This window comes from Rhinoraja longicauda, chromosome 32 (assembly GCF_053455715.1).
Source record: "Rhinoraja longicauda isolate Sanriku21f chromosome 32, sRhiLon1.1, whole genome shotgun sequence".
NCBI classification, from domain to species: Eukaryota; Metazoa; Chordata; class Chondrichthyes; order Rajiformes; family Arhynchobatidae; genus Rhinoraja; species Rhinoraja longicauda.
Genome location: NC_135984.1, coordinates 12,584,007 through 12,607,326, shown reverse-complemented (window position 1 = coordinate 12,607,326; position 23,320 = coordinate 12,584,007). Strand labels below are relative to the sequence as shown.

The following is a 23,320-nucleotide window of genomic DNA, read 5'->3' as shown; positions in this document are numbered from 1 at the left end:
CTCTGTTTGATGTGACACCCAAGCCGCCAGTTTCAAGGTTTTGCAGATTTGTATACCTACATCCAACAGATTTTTCACGAAAGAGAGGATCGCGTTCTTCAGGAAAGTGCAAAAGCAAAATTCTCCCAAGAGTTGTGTACTTGTTGAGTTTGTGGGCAAGTGACCAACATGTGTTAGCAACGTATGATGGGAGGACAGCACGGGGCTGCACGGTGGCACAGCAGTAGAGTTGCTGCCTAACAGCTCCAGAGACCCGGGTTCAATCCTGTCTACGGGAGCAGTTTGTGCCGAGTTTGTACATTCTCCTCGTGACCGCGTGGGTTTTCCCCAAGTGCTCCGGTTTCCACCCACATTCCAAAGACGTGCAGGTTTGTAGGTGAATTGGCTTTGGTAAAAATTGTTAATTGTCCCTAGTGTGTAGGATAGGCTATGGGGACCGTTGGTCAGCGCGGACCTGGTGGGCCAGAGGGCCTGTTTCCACGCTGTATCTCCAAAACTTAAAACCTAAAACTAAACCTATGAAATGCTCCCCGAACTCTTCCATGGCATATTTTTAAGATTTGTGTTTTTTTATTTATTGAAGGTTGTCGTAGTTTTAAAGTTTATCTCCCCATTATATTTAACATCCCTGCAGGGCTACATGGTTCTTCCCTCTTGGGTATTACCCGAGGATCAAAATGGTGGTGCTGCGCGTGGCAGAGGCTTCTCACCGCTCCAGTGACCCGGTTTCTATTCTGACCTCGGTGCTGTCTATGGGGATTCCACAGTCTCCCTAGGATTGAATTGATTTCCCCAGGGAGTTTCTGTGTCCTCCCTCTGCCCAACGACATGCTGTTTAAGTGACTTGGTACTATAAGTTACTGCCAGTGCTGGAGGGTGGCAGGAATATCACTCGAGTATTAATGGGCTTGAGCAAGAGAAAGGATGTGGGTTTGTGAGGAAATGAGTTTGCCAGTATGGGTTTGATGGTTTAAATAGCCTTGCCTGTATTAGAAAATATAATATAAACTTGCTTTGACTGGTTTTGTGGGTTCTGAGGTGGTGATGAGACCACTGTAGGAGGTGCAGTCTCGCCACAGTCACAGTGGGGGGAGTTGCTGGCTGATAGGGTGGCTTGGCAAATGGGTAGTGAGCTCATTCCACTGCTCGCACGAGGTTATTCAAATGCTCCTGATGCCTTAACGTTCACAATACCATTTTAATGTTTAGTGTTGTTTATTGTCACGTGTACTGAGGTACAGTGAAAAGCTTTTGTTGCGAGCTAACCAGTCAACGGAAAGACAATACATGATTACAATCGAGCCATCCACAGTCAGATACAGGATAAAGGGAATAATGTTCAGTGCAAGATAAAGTCCATCAAAGTCCGATCAGAGGTTTCCACTGCAGTTTGATCGGATTTTACTGGACTTTATCTTGCACCAATCATTATTCACATTATCTCCACTGCATTAGATAGTAGCTGAGATCGTCTCTCTTCACTCTTGGTGGTCATGGGCCAAGAGGTTCCTAGAAGGGATGTGGCAATATTTTTAAGCCAGTTGCCAATGCAGCTTGGTTTGCTTATCGGTCTCGTAAATTTGGAGGATTTTGTGAAGACAGCATTGATAGTAATTTTCCAGCAGCTGGAGATACCTGCTGCAACCTGCCCAGGTGTCGGGGTGGCCATGATCACTGTTGCCCGATAGATGATGAGTTTTGTGCCTGGTCTGAGGTGTTCATTTCCTCAGCCAACCAAAGTCTCACTTGGGCATTGACGGAATTTTATCAGCGATGTTTCTTTGGCAACAGGTGATGCTCAAAAGTATGGCAACTAGCACAAGCTTTCCAGGGTCTTAATAATGATCCTTTGTCAGAGGGCAATGTGCTAGAGCTAAGGCAGATCAGGAAAGGATCTTGGTTTTGCAGATCACAACACAGTGTTGGAGGAACTCACTGGGCCAGTCAGCATCTGATGAGAGAACAGACAGAAGACATTTCAGGCCAGACCCTTCTTCGGGCTGGTTCTCTTAGTATTGCAGATATTAAGTGCAAGTCCCAGTGTTAGAAATGAGTTGTGAAGCATGGGACTGTATATGAATTACAGAAGAGGTGCGAGCAGCATTAATGACCATTTAAGGTGGATAAATGCCAGAGACTGACCAAGTGTTTCTTTGGACAATGGGAAAAGAAGAACTTGCAGGGGCCCTGGCAGAGAGATTTGTGTCATCTATAGTCACAGAGGAGGTACTGGAGGTATTTGATATTGTACCTTCACTTTAGATATACAGTGCGAAAACTAGTAGTTCGGCCCACTGAAACCACCCCGTGCACTAACACTATCCTACACACTAGAGACCATTTACAATTTTACCGAAGACAATTAACCTACAAACCTGTATACTTTAGAGTGTGGGAGGAAACAAGAGCACCCAGAGAAAACTCAAGCAGTCACAGGGAAAATGTACAAAGTCCGTACAGATCGCACCAGTAGTTGGGATCGAACTCGAGTCTCTGGCACTTTAAGGCAGCAGCTCTACTGTTACGCCACTGTGCCGCCCTTAGAAGTGGTGCGAAGACAAGAAGGGGAATTACCAGTCAGTGAGCTTGACTTTGGTGGGGGTATGTTACAGGAGGGGATTCTGAGATACAGGATCTACCAACATTTATGTTAGGCAAGGATTAATTAGAGATAGTATGGGTCTGTGCATGGGATATCGTCTCACAAAAATGTTATAATCTTTTGAAGTCACCGAGACGATTGACGAATATAGGGCGGTGGATGTTGTAGGCCTTTGACAAGGTCTTGCATGAAAGGCTAGTCTAGAAGGTTAGATCACATGGGAACTAGATTGAGCTAGCGAACTGGATTCAAAATTGGCTTGTTAGGAAAGAGGCTCAGGATGTAGTGGAGTTTTTTGATTGGAGGCCTGTAACCAGTGGAGTGCCACAATGATCTGGGTACACTGTTCTTTGTCATCTTTATTCAAGAATCAAGAATATTTAAATATATCTACCAACATCAGAACAATTTGAATCTTACTTGCAGCAGTGTAACAAGCCCATACACAATGCACATGTAGAAAATATAATATACAAGCTGTGAATCGTTGGCTTTCCTCTTCTAAAGTCAATAATTCCTTGAACTTGCAGACATTAAGAACAAAATTCTTGTTAAATAAGAATCTCCCTCCCATCTTCTGCCTGTTGTTGGCATCTTATTTCCTGCATTGTCTCTGCATCAGCATGTAAGGATGACTGCATGTTCTGAATTGCAAATGAAGAGAGTGTCATTGTCTGTGTATCTTTGGCCAAACAGCACCTTTGGAACCAGGGATTTTTTAGATTTGGAGATACAGCGCGGTAACAGGCCCTTCGGCCCACCGAGTCCGCGCCGCCCAGCGATCCCCGCACATTAACACTATCCTACACACTAGGGACAATTTTTACATTTACCCAGTCAATTAACCTACATACCTGTACGTCTTTCGAGTGTGGGAGGAAACCGAGATCTCGGAGAAAACCCACGCAGGTCACGGGGAGAACGTACAAACTCCGTACAGACGGCGCCCGTAGTCAGGATCGAACCTGAGTCTCCGGCGCTGCATTCGCTGTAAGGCAGCAACTCTACCGCTGCGCCACCGTGCCGCCCCGGAATAACGTGCAATGGATTGCACCAACAAAGGGAGATGAGCTTTGCAAATTTGAACAGAATTTGCCCGCTCCATTTTACATGCAGCCTGAAGAGTGTCAGGGCTGGGCAGTACTGTGATGTCCCGCTGCAAAGCTCTGCCCTCACCACCGTCAGAGTTCAGGAAACACCTGGAATCATCCTGAATGTCGGTCTGGGGCACTAGATGGAATTGCTAAATATGTACCATGGACTCTCAGTCAGAGTCAAACAGCACGGAAACAGTCCCTGCAGCTCAAGTCAGCCGAGATGCCCCATCTAAACTAGTCCCATTTCCCCCCAATTGGCTCAAATCCATCTAAACTTTTCCTATTCAGTTACTTATCCAGTGTCTTTGAAATGTTATTGTACCTTCTCTGACCTCTCGTCCTGTATACCCACCACCCTCTGAGTGAACATTATTGCTCCCAAGCTTCAAATCTTTCCACTCTCATCTCTGGTTTTTGATTCCCCTACCTGGGTGAAAACAAAACATTCACCTTATCAATTCCTAACATGATTTCATACACCTCCCAACCTCCTCAGCTCCAAACAATAAATCCCTTGCTTGCCCAATCTCTTCCTACAGCTCCAGCACTTGAGTCCTGGCAACATCCTCGGATCTTCTCTGCACTCTTTCCAGTTTAATGACATCCTTCCTATGACTTTGTGACCAAAACTGAATACAATATTTCTAATGCAGTCTCACTAATGTCTTGTACCTCTGGACCATAATGTCTCAACTTCTGTACTCCATACTGATGAAGGCAAATGTATCAAAAGCCTTCTTTACCACCCTATCTACCTGTGCCGCCACTTTCAGGGAACTATGTCCTAGATCCCTCTGCTTTGCAACATTCTCCAAGGCCCTGCCATTCACAGTGAAGGTCCTGCCTGGTTTACCTTCCCAAAATAAAACACATTTATCTGCATAAAACTCCATTAACCATTTCTCAGCACACTCGCCCATCTGATTAAGACCCTGCTGTGATATTTGATAATCATCTTTGCTATCTACGATGCCACTCACTTTAATGCCTTGGCCATTCTCATCCAAACTGTTGATATAAACCACAAAGAGCAATGGGTCCCAGCACCCATCCCTGAGGCACACCACTCATCACAGGCCTCCAGACCAAAGACCAAATCCGTGCGTCACGACTGACCCTTGCTGAGTTTCTCCAGCAGGTTGTTGCTCCAGATTCCAGCATCTGTTGTCTCCAATGTCTCGGTTGAGAATATTGCTTGCAACTCTCTCAGTGATGAGGCTGGAGGGTATGATACAGTAACTCTGAAAATCAGCCAAGCAAGTTATTACACAAGGCTCATCAGTGTAGCTTAACTCCTCACTAAGGATGCATGTCTTAATTATGGACTTGCATTACACAAATTAGCATAGACTTAAGAGAGCCCTTCTGCAGTAATTGTTAATTTGTTTAAATGCACCTTGATTTGGTTCTGAGCTTTCAGCTGGGGAGTGAGGCAAAGTGATTTTGGGGATGAGATGAACCTTGTATCATTTTATTTTTGTCTAAACTTTAATGAAACATGAGAAGAAACCCCACTGATTAGAAAATGGGAACAATGTTTAAAATCCTGGAAGTATGACTGTCTACATTGAATAGACAATAGACAATAGGTGCAGGAGTAGGCCATTCAGCTCTTCGAGCCAGCACCGCCATTCAATGCGATCATGGCTGATCACTCTCAATCAGTACCCCGTTCCTGCCTTCTCCCCATACCCCCTCACTCCGCTATCCTTAAGAGCTCTATCCAGCTGTCTCTTGAAAGCATCCAACGAACTGGCCTCCACTGTCTTCTGAGGCAGAGAATTCCACACCTTCACCACTCTCTCACTGAAAAAGTTCTTCCTCATCTCCGTTCTAAATGGCCTACCCCTTATTCTTAAACTGTGGCCCCTTGTTCTGGACTCCCCCATATTGAAGGCCCATATAAATTAGAAACTCCAACTCACTCTTACTCAGATAGAGCATAGATGCTGGAGTAACTCAGCGGGTCAGGCAGCATCTTGGGAGAAAAATGATGGGTGACGATTTGGAGGGTCCTGTCTTCTTCAGTCAGAAGAAAGGTCCCGACCCAAAACGTCACCCATCGTTTTTTCTCCAGCGAAGCTGCCTGACCGGCTGAGTTACTCCAGCACTTTTGCTCTTTGGAATAAACCAGCATCCTTTGCTATCTTTGGAATAAACCGCAGTTTCTTTCTACTCCCTCTTATTTAGTGTTGGGAAGAAAAACAAGTCGACTTCTGAAGCTTGTTTTGTCAGAGTGCTGCGGTCAGGCCCAGCTGACAAGCATTTCGTGTTGCAAGCTTCGTTGCTTTTGTCAGGCGCGGGTGACACGTTTGTTAGATCTTCAGCCTTGCAGAGGCCGAGATGCTGAGGCATTCTAAACCTTTTAAGCCTTTCAGCTGAGCAGGGTTATATTAAGATGAATAAGATATATTAACCCAGAACGTGAAATGCGGGGGTGTAAATATCTTCTGTATAGCTTTGCATGTTCAAAGGGTACTGCACAATCTCTGTTGCTGCATTGACTAAATAGTTGTGACAGCAAATGCAGAGCAGAGCTTCTTATGTTGTGCATTATGCAGTAGATGGGGAATAAATTAGTGGACCTTTTAAATCTAATACATATATTAAAACATAAATTTTTCATTGCCATGTACCCAATTCCAACCTTGTGTTGATGTATTTCAGACAGAGTTAATTATAGAACTTGTTTGTTTCTATTACTGTGCTCGGATCACAAGGACTTAAGGGAATCTTTACAATGCATGTGAGATTTGAGTGTGATGTGCACTTATTTTTAGCATTACTGCAGGCGTTCATTTACTGCAAAATAAACCCAGCATTTATCATTCATGTGAACAAGCCAATACGAATGAGATTGTTTAAAAACAGCCCTTTATTCTCCTTATTTTGTCAATGGCAGCAATTGAATTGCTGTTTGGTGTGAATCAATTGACCTGATTTCTGCTTCTGCATGAGCACCAAGGCAGTCACAGTTCCTAATTTAGACATTTCTATCCGTATTGTATCAGACTTGTAAACTGGGCTCATTTGATGTTTATGCCCCTGCTTCATGGCAAGAATGTTTTCATGCCATCTAGCCTGATATTGCAGCAAGATATTAAATCAAAGAATCTACGTTCTCCACGTGACCTGCGTGGGTTTTCTCCGAGATCTTCGGTTTCCTCCGACACTCCAGAGACGAACAGGTTTGTAGGTAAATTGGCTTGGTAAATGTAAAAATTGTCCCTCGTGGGTATAGGATAGTGTTAATGGGATGGCTGGTCAGCGCGGACCTGGTGGGCCGAAAGGGCCTGTTTCTGCGCTGTATCTCTGAACTGAACTAAACTAAACTACTGGCTGTTTCAATAGTTCAGGAAGGGCTCATTACCTCAGGTGTGTGTCTTACCCCGTCCGTCCAGCAATATTTGTTCGAGTTCCAGACTGCGGAGGTTGCCTGAAGCAAAATTGGACTAAGTTTTCTTTAGTTTCGTTTATTATCACGCGTACCGAGGAACAGTGAAAAACTTTTTTTGTTGCATGCTATCCAGTTAGTGAAAAGACTATACATGATTACAATCATAGAAACATAGAAAATAGGTGAAGGAGTAGGCCATTCGACCCTTCGAGCCTGCACCGCCATTCAATATGATCATGGCTGATCACCCAACTCAGCATCCTGTACCTGCCTTCTCTCCATACCCCCTGGTCCCTTTAGCAAAAAGGGCCACATCTAACTCCCTCTTAAATATAGCCAATGAACTGGCCTCAACTACCTTCTGTGGCAGAGAATTCCACAGACTCACCACTCTCTGTGTGAAGAAATGTTTTCTCATCTCGGTCCTAAAAGACTTCCCCCTTATCCGCAGTGTACAGATACAGGATAAAGGGAATAGCGTTTAGTGAGAGATAAGATCCAATAGAGTCTGATATTGACAGTCTCAGGGTTCAACTCAGGCCTGCTCTCTAGTTGGTGTTAGAGAGTCAAAAGTTGCCTACGTTAAATTGCCATAAATAGCAAATAAATTGAATACTTTTAAGAAGTGGGGGGGGGGGGGGGGAGAGAGGTGTAGGTGGGATGCTGGTAAGAACACCTGCAAATCTGAATTACAACATGGATCTGTGTAAACCTTGACTGAACATTACACCTATAAACAATGGCCACTCCATTACTGAGTGACTGCCAAGAGCCTGCCTTGTTCTCTGCAAGTAAAGTCAAATCAGTGCATTTTTTTAAAAAATTTCATTTGGTTTTACTAATAATTGAAGTGATGGCTAGCCTTTACTTCCAGCAAATTGTGATCTCCATGCACCACGAGTTACTTTGTCCTAAAGGTGGTGCAGTGAGTTTGGACACATGTCCTTCCAGCCGAGAGCCGATGGCTAATAGTTAGATCAAATTCTTTCATCCATTCAGCCCATCATTTTATTGTATAATGTGATACTAACAATGCACCACTCTCCCAGTCTAATGCCCTCAGGGATCAGTTCAGATGAGAGAAACATGCCACGTTTCCTGCTTCTCAATCTGCAGAAAGTTTCCATCTGGAAGGAGACTCAAGAGACTGCAGATACAGGAATCTGGAGCAAAACACTAGGTGCTGGAGAAACTCAGTGGGTCAGGCAGCATCTGTGGAGGGAATGGGCAGATGATGTTCTGGGCCGGGGCCCTTCTTCAAGACTGGAGTAGAGGAGAGATAACATTTTGAACACACTTATTTATTATTCCACTCAGCAGTTGATGTACTAAACCAAGTCTCATCCAATGGTTCGGGTTGACAAAAGGAGCAAGGGATGCCCCCTGTAGCATTGATGGCTCTGGGCCTGTACACACGGGTTTAGAAGGATGAGGGGGGATCTCATTGAAACCTACTGATGTCATTGTCATATGGTATCTTGACCAATATTCCTGCAAGAAAGTGATTTGCAGATTGTCAGATCTTCCTGTGTGCGATACATTGCAGCTCTGACTGCACAGAATTCATTGAAAATGATTCTCTGTCGGTGGAAGAGCTTCAGAAGACCTAATTTATCAGGTAAAAATGTAAACAGCATTGGGTTAATTTGTAACGCCCTCCACTGTTTAGTCCTACGACCTTCACTGGCCAAGGTGGAGTGTGAACAAGACGTGAGCGGGTTGCTGGCATCTGTCTTGGTGAGGGGTCTTGACACCTGGCAGGGGAAAGGGTAGAGAGGCAATGTTAATGGAGACGGAGCAACAGATGGTGGCTCTGCCTCAGCTCCCCGGGCATCGCCACCGACAGATACAAGGTGGTGCGTGTCACCTCTGACAACGGAGCAAGCCCACAGCCCCCCAATGCAAACCAACACTCCCGAAATTATGTGTAGGAAGGAACTACTATTGCAACGTTTAAGAAACATTTGATTGATAGGATAGGTTTAGAACAAAGATAAGACACAAAGTGCTGGAATTACTCAGCGGGTCAGGCAGCATCTCTGGAGAAAAGGAATAGGTGGCATTTCGGGTCGAGACCCTTCTTCAGACTGAAGACTTCTTCAGACCAGGTCTCGACCCAAAACGTCCCCTATCCATTTTCTCCAGAGATGCTGCCTGACCCGCTGAGTTACTCCAGCATTTTGTGTCTGTCTATGGTGTAGACCAGCATCTGCAGTTCCTCTCTACGTGTAGGTTTAGACCGATATGGGCCAACCGGCCATAGTGTAGCGTTTGCACGAGTGTAGATGGGACATGTTGATCACTGTGGGCAAATTGGGCTAAAGGGCCTGGCCCCACACCATGTGACTCTGAGTAAGTGCTGTTACGTCCACACACTTTATAACACTTTAAAACCACTAAATTCTGACAGAGCAGTAAAATCTAGGTAAAGTGTGCGTGTCTGGATAGTCAGTGATGAAACTCGATCTTTAATGGCGGAACAAGAATTACTCTTGTAAATTAGCATGTGATATCCAGTGCCGTATGTTATGATTAGTTGGAGGAAGAACGTCACCCATTCCTTCTCTCCTGAGAAGCTGCCTGACCTGCTGAGTTACTCCAGCATTTTGTGAATAAATACCTCTGGTTATTTAGATGGTGATCCATCACTGCTCCCTTTCACAAATAAATACCCATTCCTACAGCAAATGTGCTTCAGGCAATTTCACAGTCTGTGTACGTTTACCCAGATTCTATTATAGATTTTGAGTTCCTGGTCACAGATCAGTAAATTACAAAACTACTGGAATAAAAAGCAACACGAGTAAGTGAAAGTAACAGCCACTGCGAAACAGGAACATCTTTAGGGAAATTTTCCATTTTATCACATAATTATGATTGGCCTCCTGCACAGAGCGGGTACAGAAAGATTCACAAGGATGTTGCTGGGACTGGAGGACTTGAGTTATAAGGAGAAACCAGCATCTGGTTTAAAACTGGAGGGCACAGGTTTCCGTGGACCCAAAGGGCAAGTTTTTTCTCACACAGCGCGGTGGGCAAATGGATCGAACCGCCAGTAAAAGTAGTTGAGTCAGCTAAAAGTGCAAAAGACATTTGGACAAGTAGATGGACAGGAAAGGTTTAAAATGATATGGGCTAAATGTACGCATGTAGGAATAGCTCAGGTCCACACATTGGTCGGCATGGACTAGTTGGATCGAAGGACATTTTTCTGTGTTGTTTAGTTAATCTCCCATCTTTTGCCTGGTCCCTCCCCTACTCCCCCCACTTTCAATCTACCCACTCCCTCGCTCCATCTCCTACCCCCCCCCCCCCCCCCCCCGCTCCCTCCATCCTTCAATCCAACCCCTACCTCCAATCCAACCCCTCCCTCCAATCCAACCCCTCCCTCTAATCCAACCCCTCCCTCCAATCCAATCCAACCCCTCCCAACCCCCCTCCAATCCAATCCCTCCCACCCCTCCCCTCCAACCCCTCCCCTCCAATCCAACCCCTCCCACCCCCCCCTCCAATCCAACCCCTCCCACCCCCCCCTCCAATCCAACCCCTCCCACCCCCCCCTCCAATCCAACCCCTCCCACCCCTCCCTCCAATCCAACCCCTCCCCTCCAATCCAACCCCTCCCCTCCAATCCAACCCCTCCCCTCCAATCCACCCCATCCCTCCAATCCAACCCCTCCCATCCCTCCAATCCAACCCTCCCACCCCCCCCTCCAATCCAACCCCTCCCACCCCCCCCTCCAATCCAACCCCTCCCCTCCAATCCAACCCCTCCAATCCAACCCCTCCCCTCCAATCCCTCCCATCCCTCCAACCCAACCCAACCCCTCCTCCAATCCCTCTCCCCAGCCCGACCTGCCTCTCTGCCCCCGCCCCCACGCATCGTCAGCGCCGCCGCGGCAGCTGCCTGTCTCCGCCTGCGCTCTGAACGCCGGGGCCACACAGCGCTACTACTCCACTCTGGGAGCTGGACCGGGGTGAGGCGAGGTGCTGGCGGCTCATCTACACCCTCCTCTCCCCTACCGGCCCGGCCCTCACAACCGCGGTGCAGGGAGGACCGTCCTGCGAAGGGAAATGGATACAGTCAGTCAGTGTAGCGAGTGACTGTAACCAGTCAGTGTAGCGAGTGTCTGTAACCAGTCAGTGTAGCGAGTGTCTGTAACCAGTCAGTGTAGCGAGTGTCTGTAACCAGTCAGTGTAGCGAGTGTCTGTAACCAGTCAGTGTAGCGAGTGACTGTAACCAGTCAGTGTAGCGAGTGTCTGTAACCAGTCAGTGTAGCGAGTGTCTGTAACCAGTCAGTGTAGCGAGTGTCTGTAACCAGTCAGTGTAGCGAGTGTCTGTAACCAGTCAGTGTAGCGAGTGACTAACCAGTCAGTGTAGCGAGTGACTGTAACCAGTCAATGTAGCGAGTGGCTGTAAAGTGTAACCACTGACTGTAACTAGTGACTAGCAGAGAACCACCAGACTGACCCTCCAGCCATCAGTCTGGGCTTCACACTCCATGGGTGGCCGGGCTGTGCGGACGGCAGCAGCGGCGGCCAGAGTTGCAATCACACCCCATGCAATGTGCTTTGAAGTGCAGCTCCAATGTTGCTCGCCGGCCGCCTGCTATAATGTAGCGAGGTCAGGAGGAGACGCACGGTCTGCCCAATGAGCCGGAGTTACCTGTGAGTTGGATCTGTTTGCCACATCTCTGGTGGAGACTCGAGGGTCGGTCTGTCTGTCTGTCTGTCTCACCACCATGGCCCTCCTCGGTCTGCTCGGCGCCTCTCCCCCGTCCACCCTCCACGACGCCGGCTGGCTGCTCCTGCTGCTGCTGTTCGCGGCCTCCATCGTCACCGTGTTGACCTGGCTGGTGCAGTACTCGTTCGGGATTGTCCGGCGGTCAGGGACGGCCGCTCTCCAACACCGCCCTCCCGGCGCCATGGGCTTGTGGAGCTCCCTCCTGCAGCTCGGCTGCTCCCGGGAAGACAGCGCTTCCAGCTCGGGGCTTCGCCACCTGCTCGCCTCCCTCTCCTCCTTCAAGTCGTTCAGAGACAATTGGCAGAACGCGTGGATCAAGGCGCTGAACGACCAGGCTTGTCGCATGGGGGTAGGTTGTCAGACTGCACTCACCACAATCTCTACCCCACACGTCTCCTTGTTTCAATCAGCACAGGGGGTCAGAGTGTCAGGGGTTATGGGGGGGGGGGGTGTCAGGGGTTATGGGGGGTGTCAGGGGTTATGGGGGGGGTGTCAGGGGTTACGCGGGTGTCAGGGGTTATGGGGGGTGTCAGGGGTTATGGGGGGTGTCAGGGGTTATGGGGGTGTCAGGGGTTACGGGGGGTGTCGGGGGTTACGGGGGGTGTCGGGGGTTACGGGGGGTGTCGGGGGTTACGGGGGGTGTCCGGGGTTACGGGGGGTGTCCGGGGTTAAGGGGGGTGTCCGGGGTTAAGGGGGGTGTCAGGGGTTACGGGGGGTGTCAGGGGTTACGGGGGGTGTCAGGGGTTACGGGGGGTGTCAGGGGTTACGGGGGGTGTCAGGGGTTACGGGGGGTGTCAGGGGTTACGGGGGGTGTCAGGGGTTACGGGGGGTGTCAGGGGTTACGGGGGGTGTCAGGGGTTACGGGGGGTGTCAGGGGTTACGCGGGGTGTCAGGGGTTACGGGGGGTGTCAGGGGTTACGGGGGGTGTCAGGGGTTACGGGGGGTGTCAGGGGTTACGGGGGGTGTCAGGGGTTACGGGGGGTGTCAGGGGTTACGGGGGGTGTCAGGGGTTACGGGGGGTGTCAGGGGTTACGGGGGGTGTCAGGGGTTACGGGGGTGTCGGGGGTTACGGGGGGTGTCAGGGGTTACGGGGGGTGTCAGGGGTTACGCGGGGTGTCAGGGGTTACGCGGGGTGTCAGGGGTTACGGGGGTGTCAGGGGTTACGGGGGGGTCAGGGGTTACGGGGGTGTCAGGGGTTATGGGGGGTTTCGGGTTATGGGGGGTGTCAGGGGTTATGGGGGGTGTCGGGTTATGGGGGGGGAGAGAAGAGAAGGCAGGAGAATGGGGTTAAGAGGGAAAGATAGATCGACCATGATGGAATGGCGTAGTAGACTTGATGGGCCGAATGGCCTAATTCTACTTCTGTCACTTATGAACTTAATTGCTGAATGGCCTACTCCTGCACCCATGTTTCTATGAACTCCACCCCCTCGCCCCTCTCTGCTGGTCTCGGTACAAGGTCCCCTCTCCTCCATTACTGGGGACCACCATCCTGGACCATCACCCCAGTTGCCTTGGTGTTTAGTTGATTCTGTTGTGTCTGGGGCATAGATTTATCATGGACCTCTGTGAAGTGAGTATTTGGCTGTTTTCGTTATTTACTTGTTTGGCATGCCGATGTCAGATAGAGCATTGGGCATTCCTGAGTGACGAGGAACCAGGCCAGAGAAATGTGTGCAGTGAGTGGTGATCTAATATTTTAAAATTTGTATATTTATAATAAAAACAAAACTCCACACAGTCAGGCACAAAAAGCTGGATTAGCTCAGAGGGTCAGGCAGCATCTCCGGATAAAAGGACTAGGTGACGTTTCGGGTTGAGACCTTTCACCATTATCTCTACATCCAGTTTAAAAAAATCTAAACATGAGATTTAAATCAACAGTAGAAACAAAGCACGGCATAGCCTTAGCCTTAATAATTCAGAATTCCCTTCATCCCTACGTCAGCTGGTAGAGCTGCTGCCTCATAGCGCCTGGGACCCGAGTTCGACCCTGACCCCGGATATGGTCTGTGTGGAGTTTGCACATTCTCCCTGTGACTGTGGATTTCCCCGGGTGCTCCAGTTTCCTCTCACGTCCCAAAGACATGCAAGTTTGTAGGCTGATGTCCTCTGTAAACTGCCTCCACTGTGTAGGGTGTGGATGTGAAAGTGGGATGACCACTAGACAGATCTAACGTGACTTGGTCGGCGTGGACTTGGTGGGTCGAGGTGTCCGTTTCCATGGTGCATCCTTCAACAATCTTTCCATCAATCGGAGATCATCTTTAGCAATTAGAAGTTGAGGCATAACTCGATTAGTGTGTCTAAGATGATCAAGTGCTTTGACTGGGTCGCTGCAGAGGGAATCTTACCTTGAACAAAGCAGAAGCATAGAATGGTTCCATGGTGCTTTTATCACGCAAATGCGCAGTGGAATTATTTTACTGATATACAGTCCAGTACGGTATTCCCATACCTAAACACATCCTCAATGAACAAGTGTGCAGGAATAGTCTACTGATCCCACATGCAAGAGCGCCATGTTTTGGCAGCATTTTCAGATGTCCAGTCCACGCTCTAGGTAATGTGAGCGGTGCCCGATCCAGGCGAGCCCTAAGCTTCCTCTAGCCATCGCCTTCCTTGGACACAACGTCCCTCTCTTCACCCCTTCACCATTGTGCCCAGGGGTAATATGTGCGTGCCACGTTTTTTTTTACACAGAGGGTGGTGTGTGCTTGGAATGCAGAGGGGCGGTGGAAGCAGATACGATAGTGGTGTTTAGGAAGCCTTCAGATGGGGTCATGGATAGGCAGGGAATGGAGATATCTGGATCACATGCAGGCAGAGGAGGTTAGTTTATTGGCATCATGTTCAGCACAGACATAGAGGGCTGAAAGGCCTGTTCCTGGAATATGTTCCATGTGTGAAATATGGAAGCAAATTCTCACCCAAAGCAGTGTCTGTGTACTGAGGGTCAGTTGAGAGCACGTATTGTTGATATATGGATAGGTTGGAGTATTATATGGAGCTGATAAATAGTCCAAGGTGAACTCAGATCAAATTGAATGGCAGAACCAGTTTGAGGAGCAGGATAGTCAACTGCTCCTATGTTCCAACATTTGTTTAAAATAAGCAAACCAACCAGTTAGGTAATGATTTATTCACAAAATGCTGGAGTAACTCAGCAGGTCAGGCAGCATCTCGGGAGAGAAGGAATGGGTGACGTTTCGGGTCGAGACCCTTCTTCAGACAGTTGGGTAATGAAGCTGCTTTAAAGATGCAGCCCTTTTGAGTTTTCTGATCTGGGTTGCTAAGGATGCAGATTCACTTCCGCTGCAACATTTAAAAATAAAATTTGGCTTCAGGTGTTTGATTTTATGCAACAAAACCCAAGTGAAACATTTATATTTGTGAATATTCATTCAATGATCCAATCGGTGAAGTCTGCTCAACACCTGCTGCAAAAGTGCTCTGTGAGTCACAGCGTGAATGTGTGGTGTCTTCTTTCACTCCAGTGTAGGCGCTGGTCAGGTTTTACAGAAATGTGATTGAAGTGGTATCAGTAAACACAGGGAGTGTCTTAGACAAGAGCCTGAATACTTCGGCCCAGCCCAGTGGCACTTGGCACTGTGCCAGTGTTGGGGTCAGGTCCACATTTGGGGTTGGGTCGGGCACCCAGGGCAGTCTAATTCAGTGTTAGTGGGTGCTGGAGATAGGGGGCTGCAGATGCTGGAAGCTTGAGCAAAACACCAAGTGATGGAGGGACTCAGCAGCCTCTGGAGAACATGGATTGGTGGCGTTTCAGGTCGGGACCGCTCTTCAGTTTGTTGATAGGTTGTATCACCTGATTTATTCTGGAGCTTTTTCATGACTACACTTGTGTAACGACTGAATGATGGTGTTGCTTGATATCAGATCACTTTCCCAGCTGTAGCTCCAAGTTTGCAGTTTTTGGAGATAGAGCGTGGAATAGTCCCTTCGGCCCATCGAGTCCATGCCGAGTCCATTGTTTACCCATTCACACTAGTTCCGTGTTATCCCACTTTCGTATCCCACTCATTAGAGGCAATTTACAGAAGCCAATTAACCTACAAACCTTCACGCCTTTGGAATGTGGGAGGAAAGCGGAGCACCCGGACAAAGCCCATGCGGTCACGGGGAGAACGTACAAACTTCCTTATGGACAGCCCCTCCCCATAGTGAGGATCGAACCTGGGTCTCAGGTGCTGTGAGTCAGCTGCTCTGTCGCTGCACCACTTGGCCTCAGTGCTGTGGTCAGGGATGGTGTCTCGCCCTTGGAGGTAGCTGAAGAATTTGCCTGGATTGATCGTCCCTCCCCTCGGGTAGCTTGAACCGACCATGACTCCTGAATGACCATGTCTACTGTCACTCACACTCTCTGGCTTGTAAGGTTGTTGGTTTTACTATTTCAAAATAAACTCTATTCAATGAAATAATATGCAAGGAAGAAGAGACAGTTCACATGACATCCTTTCCATCCCCGGTGTCTCCCAGTTTATACATTCACAGTGCAGTCAGGACTAAGCATTCAGAATGTTGTTCGGTTAATATATTCTGGTTTAGTTTACTTTATTTTATTGTCACCTGCACCGAGGTGCAGTGAAAAGCTTTTGCTGCGTGCCAACCAGTCAGGGGAAACACAATACATGATTACAATCGAGCCGTCCACAGTGTACAGATACGTGATAAAGGGGATAAAGTGAATAACGTTTAGTGCAAGATAAAGTCCGAGCGAAGATATCCGAAGGTCTCCAATGAGATAGGTAGTAGCTGAGGACTGCTCTCTAGTTGTTGGTCGGATGGTTCAGTTGCCTGGTAACAGCATTCTTTGTAAGTATTCTGTACAAAGCACCACTGCCAGTCATGTGGCCACTTTGAACAATGCTCCCTTTAAGTGTTTGCGGGGCTGGTACTGAGGACCCAGCCCTGCACTGTCCAGCATGGCATGTTTTTCCTTTGCTGGAAACAAGATTGCGTAGCATCCACCTCTTGGCCCACAGCTTGTGCGCTGGGCCTGTGGATACGGTGCATGTGTGCATCTCTCACTGAGTGCTGAGCTGCAGGCAGGAGTTGCACACCCACACTGTGAGGCACAGTGAGGAGGAAGAGTGATTATAGGAAGCAGTTGCTGGCATTAATGCCCGAGATCTGTGTGTATCTAGCACTGGAGCAAGACTTTGCGAGCAGTTTCCTCCTTTAGCGCCTATTATTCTTGGTATATTCTTGTCACCTACACCTAGATACAGTGAACTGCTTTTGTTTGCGTGCTGTTCAGTCAGTTCAAATCATATCATACATGTGTACAATCGACCAGACACAACAGGTAGGGCAAAGAGAAAAATACCAGAGTGCAGAATGTCACAGAGGGTGCAGCAGTACAGTTGCTGAGACCCAGGTTCGATTCTAACTGCTGGTGCTATCTGTATGGAGTTTGTACGTTCTCTTTGTGACTGCGTGGGTTTTCTCCCACACTCCAAAGACGTATAGGTTTGTAGGTTAAAAAATTGGCGTCAGTAAAGATTGTAAATTGTCCCTGGTTTGTAGGATGGTGTTAGTGTAAGGGGACAGCTTGTCGGCACAGACACGGTGGGCCGAAGGGCCTGTTTCTGCGCCGTTTCTCTAAACTAAACTAAACAATGCCATAAATCTGCATTGCAAATCAGTTGCATCGTCGTAGAAAGCACCTAATTTCCTGGAACGGACGGGCCTGAGTTATGAGGAGAGACTGGGTCATCTGGGATTGTTTCACCTGGAGCAAAGGAGGCTGAGGAGAATACAGGACACATCGCAAGATTACATTCTGCAAAGCTGCATCATCTGGGCGTGCACCAAGAAATAAATTCCAAGAGTGGGAATTTTATTCCATATCTCAAATGCTTGAGGTATCACAAAATGCTGGAGTAACTCAGCGGGTCAGGCAGCATCTCAGGAGAGGAGGAATGGGTGACGTTTCGGGTCGAGACCCTCATCAGTCTGAAGAAGGGTCTCGATCCAAAACGTCACCCATTCCCTCTCTCCTAGATGCTGCCTGACCTGCTGAGTTACTCCAGCATTTTGTGATACCTTCGTCACCAGAAGATTAGTGGATTGATGTAAGGAACACTTTTAAATTACCTGCGTCTTTGGGAAGAAGGTTTGCCTTCCTTACCTGATGCGGCCTAATCCTGACCCAGGAACTAAGTAACTCTTAACTACTCTTGAAGGAGGCCTTGCAAGCCAACCAGTTCAGGGGCAGTTGAACATGGGAGTGAAAGTTGCAAATGTGACTTTATTCCAAGAACTAATTTGAATTAAATCTTTTTTTTTAAATCAAGATTTCCTATTCTTGCTAATACAATGGTGAGTGTGTGTTTGACACTGTCAGGATCAGAGGTTAAACCGCATGCTACTTGGCAACTAATTGTACTGTCAGAAAGCATGTCAATGTGCAGACTGTTGGAAGCTGTGGCTCTGAGAGAAAACGGTCTCAAATTCAGTTAGGGAAAATCACAACAATAACCTGGCAGAGCCAAGCTCTGGGGTGTTATTGCAGCGAATGAGACGCTTTATGCTTTAAGTGAGGGAGAGAATGGACGTGTGTGTGATTGCAATGGTCTTTCTAAGCAGTGCGCCGAATCTAAATGTTGGTGTGATTTTCTTTTAGTACTTTGTTAAGTTTGCTTTTGTCCGTGTTTACATGGAACCTTTGGGTTCGCCAGTGATAAGATCTGAGAGTTGTGCCGAGCAGTTCTCAGTGAGAATCAAAGTGAGCAGGTGACTAAGCACAAATTCTTGGGGGGGGGGGGGGGGGGGAAGAATTTGGATTTTAAACAAGATCTTTCACATTTCTGAAAACATTTAATTGGAAATAACTAAGGTGGTGCAGTGACGATTGATGTGTTGGAAAACAGAGGAACCAATTTACAAGCTGGCAGAGCTTCTGTCTCGTAGCGCCAGAGACCCAGGTTCAATCCTGACCTCTGGTACTGTCTGTGTGGAGTTTGCACGTTCTTCCTGTGACCGCGTGGGTTTTTTCCAGGTGCTCCAGTTTCCTCCCACACACCAAAGATGTACGGGTTTGTTGGTTAATAGGCCTGTGTAAAATTGCCCCTCCTGCGTAGGGCGTGGATGAGATAGAGGGACTGCCTAAAACTAGTGGGCACATCTGATCGATGGTCAGTGTGGACTGGTGGGCCCGTATCCATGCTGTATCAATCAATAAATAATTCAATCAATCAAAGCACCAATATCCCAGAAATGGGAAGAGATGTGAGTCAGCAAGTTAATCTGTTTTTTGGTCAGGTCTTGAACCAGTGAATGTCAGACACAGTTTAACAAAGCAAAATACTGCAGATGCTGGAAATGTAAAATGGGAACAGAAAATGATGGGAATATTGGCTGTACAGGCAGCGTCTGGAGAGAATAACAAGAAGACGAGCTTTCATCTGAACATACAACTTGGTCGCACACTGCTGCTGTAGCCCTGGGTGTTTCTCTCTCCACCGATGCTGTGTACTTCTAGCATTTTGTTTTGGTCTTCAGAAGAGGTTTGGTTTTGTAGCTTATCTGAAAAGCAATGGGGCCCCTGTGCCGGAGTGGCCCATGTGCCGGCGTGTCCCCTGTGCCAGTCCGGCTCCGTTGCCGGCGTGGCCCCTGTGCCGGCGTGTCCCCTGTGCCGGCGTGTCCCCTGTGCCAGTCCGGCTCCGTTGCCGGCGTGACCCCGTTGCCGGCATGGCCTCTGTGCCGGGGCGGCCCTTTACCAGCGTGGCCCCTGTGCCAGTCCGGCTCCGTTGCCGGCGTGGCCCCTGTGTCGGCGTGTCCCCTGTGCCAGTCCGGCTCCGTTGCCGGCGTGGCCCCTGTGCCGGCGTGTTCCCTGTGCCGGCGTGTCCCCTGTGCCAGTCCGGCTCCGTTGCCGGTGTGACCCCGTTGCCGGCATGGCCCCTGTGCCGGGGCGGCCCTTGTGCCGGCGTGTCCCCTGTGCCAGTCCGGCTCCGTTGCTGGCGTGGCCCCTGTGCTGGCGTGGCCCCTGTGCCGGCGTGTCCCCTGTGCCAGTCCGGCTCCGTTGCCGGCGTGACCCCGTTGCCGGCATGGCCCCTGTGCCGGGGCGGCCCTTTACCAGCGTGGCCCCTGTACCGGCGCGTGGCCCCTGTGCCAGTCCGGCTCCGTTGCCGGCGTGGCCCCTGTGTCGGCATGTCCCCTGTGCCAGTCCGGCTCCGTTGCCGGCGCGGCCCCTGTGCCGGCGTGACCCCGTTGCCGGCATGGCCCCTGTGCCGGGGCGGCCCTTTACCAGCACGGCCCCTGTGCCGGCGCGTGGCCCCTGTGCCAGCGCGGCCCTTTACCAGCGTGGCCCCTGTGCCAACGTGGCCCCTGTGCCGGCGCGGCCCCATTGCCGGGTGCAGCCCCTTTACCAGCACGGCCCCTTTACCGGCACGGCCCCTTTGCCGGCACGGCCCCTGTGCCGGCGTGGCCCCTGTGCCGGCGTGGCCCCTGTGCCGGCGTGGCCCCTGTGCCGGCGTGGCCCCTGTGCCGGTGCGGCCCCTTTGCCAGCACGGCCCCTGTGCCGGTGCGGCATTGACGGGTCTCATCACTGAAGGTGCTGAAATCCTGGAGAATCTGCAGTTATCACTGGCTTCCTACATGATTTCACACGGACTGCATATTTAATGACAGGTGCGATCATCAAGAGCATTTAATTCTCGTGTGCTGCGGGAAAATGTTTACTTGGAGTCATAGAATGTTACAGCGTGGAGACTTGCTGCAGCTTTACATCGGCACAGCGAATACTGTTCAGTGTGTTGGAGAGTGAGAGCAAAGGCATTTTGTGGACGAGTTCAGGATCACTTTCAGTTTGACAATCTGCTCTTGGACTGTTGAGAGATGCTTCATCGACACCAGCAGTGCAGCGTAATTCTGTGAGCGGCGCATTCTGTTGCTTGGCAACTTGCATCTGCAACGTACACGCAGGTTGAGTCAATAGAGTTGGGGATGGTAAGCTGCTGTAAAGTTTAATCTCTAATCATTTTTACATGTGTCAATGACATCCTGCCTTTAAGGGTGGAGTTTCCATACATGGTAGGTTCCCATCTGTGACTCACACCTTATTTAAATATTAGTGAACCTGCAAATAAATGAACAATCTTTATTAGGTTGAACGTCGTACAGAGAATACAGAACAATACAGCGGGGAAACAGGCCCTTCGGCCCACATTGTTTGTTGTGAACAAGATGACTAGCTGAACATATCTATTGAGGGCGTGCAGCGTAGGTTCACTAGGTTAATTCCCGGAATGGCGGGACTGTCGTATGTTGAAAGGCTGGAGCAATTAGGCTTGTATACACTGGAATTTAGAAGGATGAGGGGGGAATCTTATTGAAACATATAAGATAATTAGGGGATTGGACACATTAGAGGCAGGAAACATGTTCCCAATGTTGGGGGAGTCCAGAACAAGGGGCCACAGTTTAAGAATAAGGGGTAGGCCATTTAGAACGGAGATGAGGAAGAACTTTTTCAGTCAGAGAGTGGTGAAGGTGTGGAATTCTCTGCCTCAGAAGGCAGTGGAGGCCAGTTCGTTGGATGCTTTCAAGAGAGAGCTGGATAGAGCTCTTAAGGATAGCGGAGTGAGGGGGTATGGGGAGAAGGCAGGAACGGGGTACTGATTGAGAGTGATCAGCCATGATCACATTGAATGGCGGTGCTGGCTCGAAGGGCTGAATGGCCTCCTCCTGCACCTATTGTCTATTGATCCATATCCCTCCATTCCCTACACTCCCAAGCGCCTATTGAAATCCTCTTCAATGGCATTATTGTATCTGCCTCAACCACCACCTCTAGCAGTGCATTCCAGACATTCATCATCCTCTGTGCAAAAAAACCCAACTTGCTCAACACATCTTTAAAGTTTACCCCTCTCATCTTAAAGCTTTTCCCTCTAGTATTTGATTTTTTCACCATCGGGGAGAAAAAGTTTCTGTCAACTGTATCTATGCCTCTCATAATTTTATATACTTCTATCCCTGCAACCTCCAACGTTCGAAAAGACAATGCAAGTCGCTTACCAGCCTCTTGTGTTTAATGCTGCAACCAGTGATGGCGACCATATCATAGTCCCATCACTGCTCCGTAGATCTAACTTGGCGTGGCAACCAGATGCTCTGTGATTACCACAGGCCCTGGTAACAGCAACTTGCTGAAGTCTCCCAAGAGCTGTCTGCCCTTCAGAAATCGGAGGAGATTGGGGCTGGAGAAGGGATGGGATCAGGGGAGTGAACTCTCGGTCACGTCTTGAAGGTGTTGTTGGAGTTTGTGAGGAAGGAACGCAGGCCCGTGTGACTTTGAGCGGTGTGAAGCTGCCGGCGATGTGGCTGAGCCTCAGACTGGGGCGTGGCAACAGAGTCATTGACAACAAAATGCACTCGATCTGCATCGCGTCCAGTTTGCGCTCAAAACCCACCTTCCTTTCGACAGCTGTGGTGAGAGAGGCTGTTAGTTGTTGTTCAGCCACAGGTCAGTGGGAGAGTCACTGACTTTGCCCCCTCTGAACTTTTGATCTGACAATGGAAGGATAAAAGACCCCAGAAGGTCATCAACAAATAATGACAAGATCCACTTGCAGGATTGTTCATTTGTTTATGCTCTTAATTCAGTCGAGTTTGTCCCATGTACAAGTGCGATGGGCTTCAGGTACAATGAACAAGTCTTGCTTGCAGCACCATCACGAGCACACAGAAAAAGATAAATAAATTACACAGATTGTAGACGACCGTGAAAAGAAACGTCAAGTAGTCAAGAGGTGGACCGTGATGTTCTGTCGCTGAGCTAGGATTAGGGTTGGGCAAGTCAGTTCAAGAACCTGGTGGTTGTAGAAGAGAAGATCATCCTGAAGCTGTTGGTGTGGGACTTTAGGCTTCTGTAGCTCCTGCCTGGCATTAGCAGCTGGAAGAGGGCATAGCCTGAGAGGTGGGGATCTTTGATCCTCGCTGTGTCACTTGCCCCAGGTCCCATCATGACTTTTACCTCCGAACTTCTTCCCACTATTGTTCTACTCTATCCATCGTGCAACTGAACTTGACAATGGGATGTCTTCCTTCTTATCCCGATATTCCCCCACCTCCTCCCTCTGGAATCCTACACATTGACCCTGCTAAAGGAGACCTTGAAGTTATTTATACACACGCAGTGTGTGTGGCAGTAGCAGGTGGTTGTCACTATTAAACCCGGCCGGAAATTAAAGTGGCGTGTGACGTTCCTACATCACGGCATGTACAGAGGGGCGTTTGGACCACCACCTGCTGCCTCGTGCCCTTGTTTGAGTTTACTCGCAAACATCAATATCGTTCAGGATGCCAGCGAGGTGTGAGCCACTGGAGCTGTTCCTGCACAATGGTGATCACATGGTGCGGGGATTAGAGGTTCCGCGAATACTTGTGGCAAACGATAACATGGTCCGTCGCTGGGGCGGCAGGAAGCATTGCCAAGGATGCCAGCCACCCTGACC

The 23,320-nt window shown here is 49.0% G+C and overlaps 1 protein-coding gene across 2 annotated transcripts in view; it reads left to right on the top strand.

Moving 5' to 3' along the window:
- Positions 1-11,032: 11,032 nt before the first annotated feature.
- c2cd2l (c2cd2 like) overlaps positions 11,033-23,320 on the top strand; it is an 87,956-nt gene continuing 75,668 nt past the window's right edge. For both annotated transcript variants that reach the window (XM_078426534.1, XM_078426533.1), the window contains exon 1: positions 11,033-12,189. In XM_078426534.1, the coding sequence (XP_078282660.1) occupies positions 11,839-12,189 (351 nt within the window). In that variant the 5' untranslated portion in view covers positions 11,033-11,838. The remainder of the gene's footprint in view (positions 12,190-23,320) is intronic.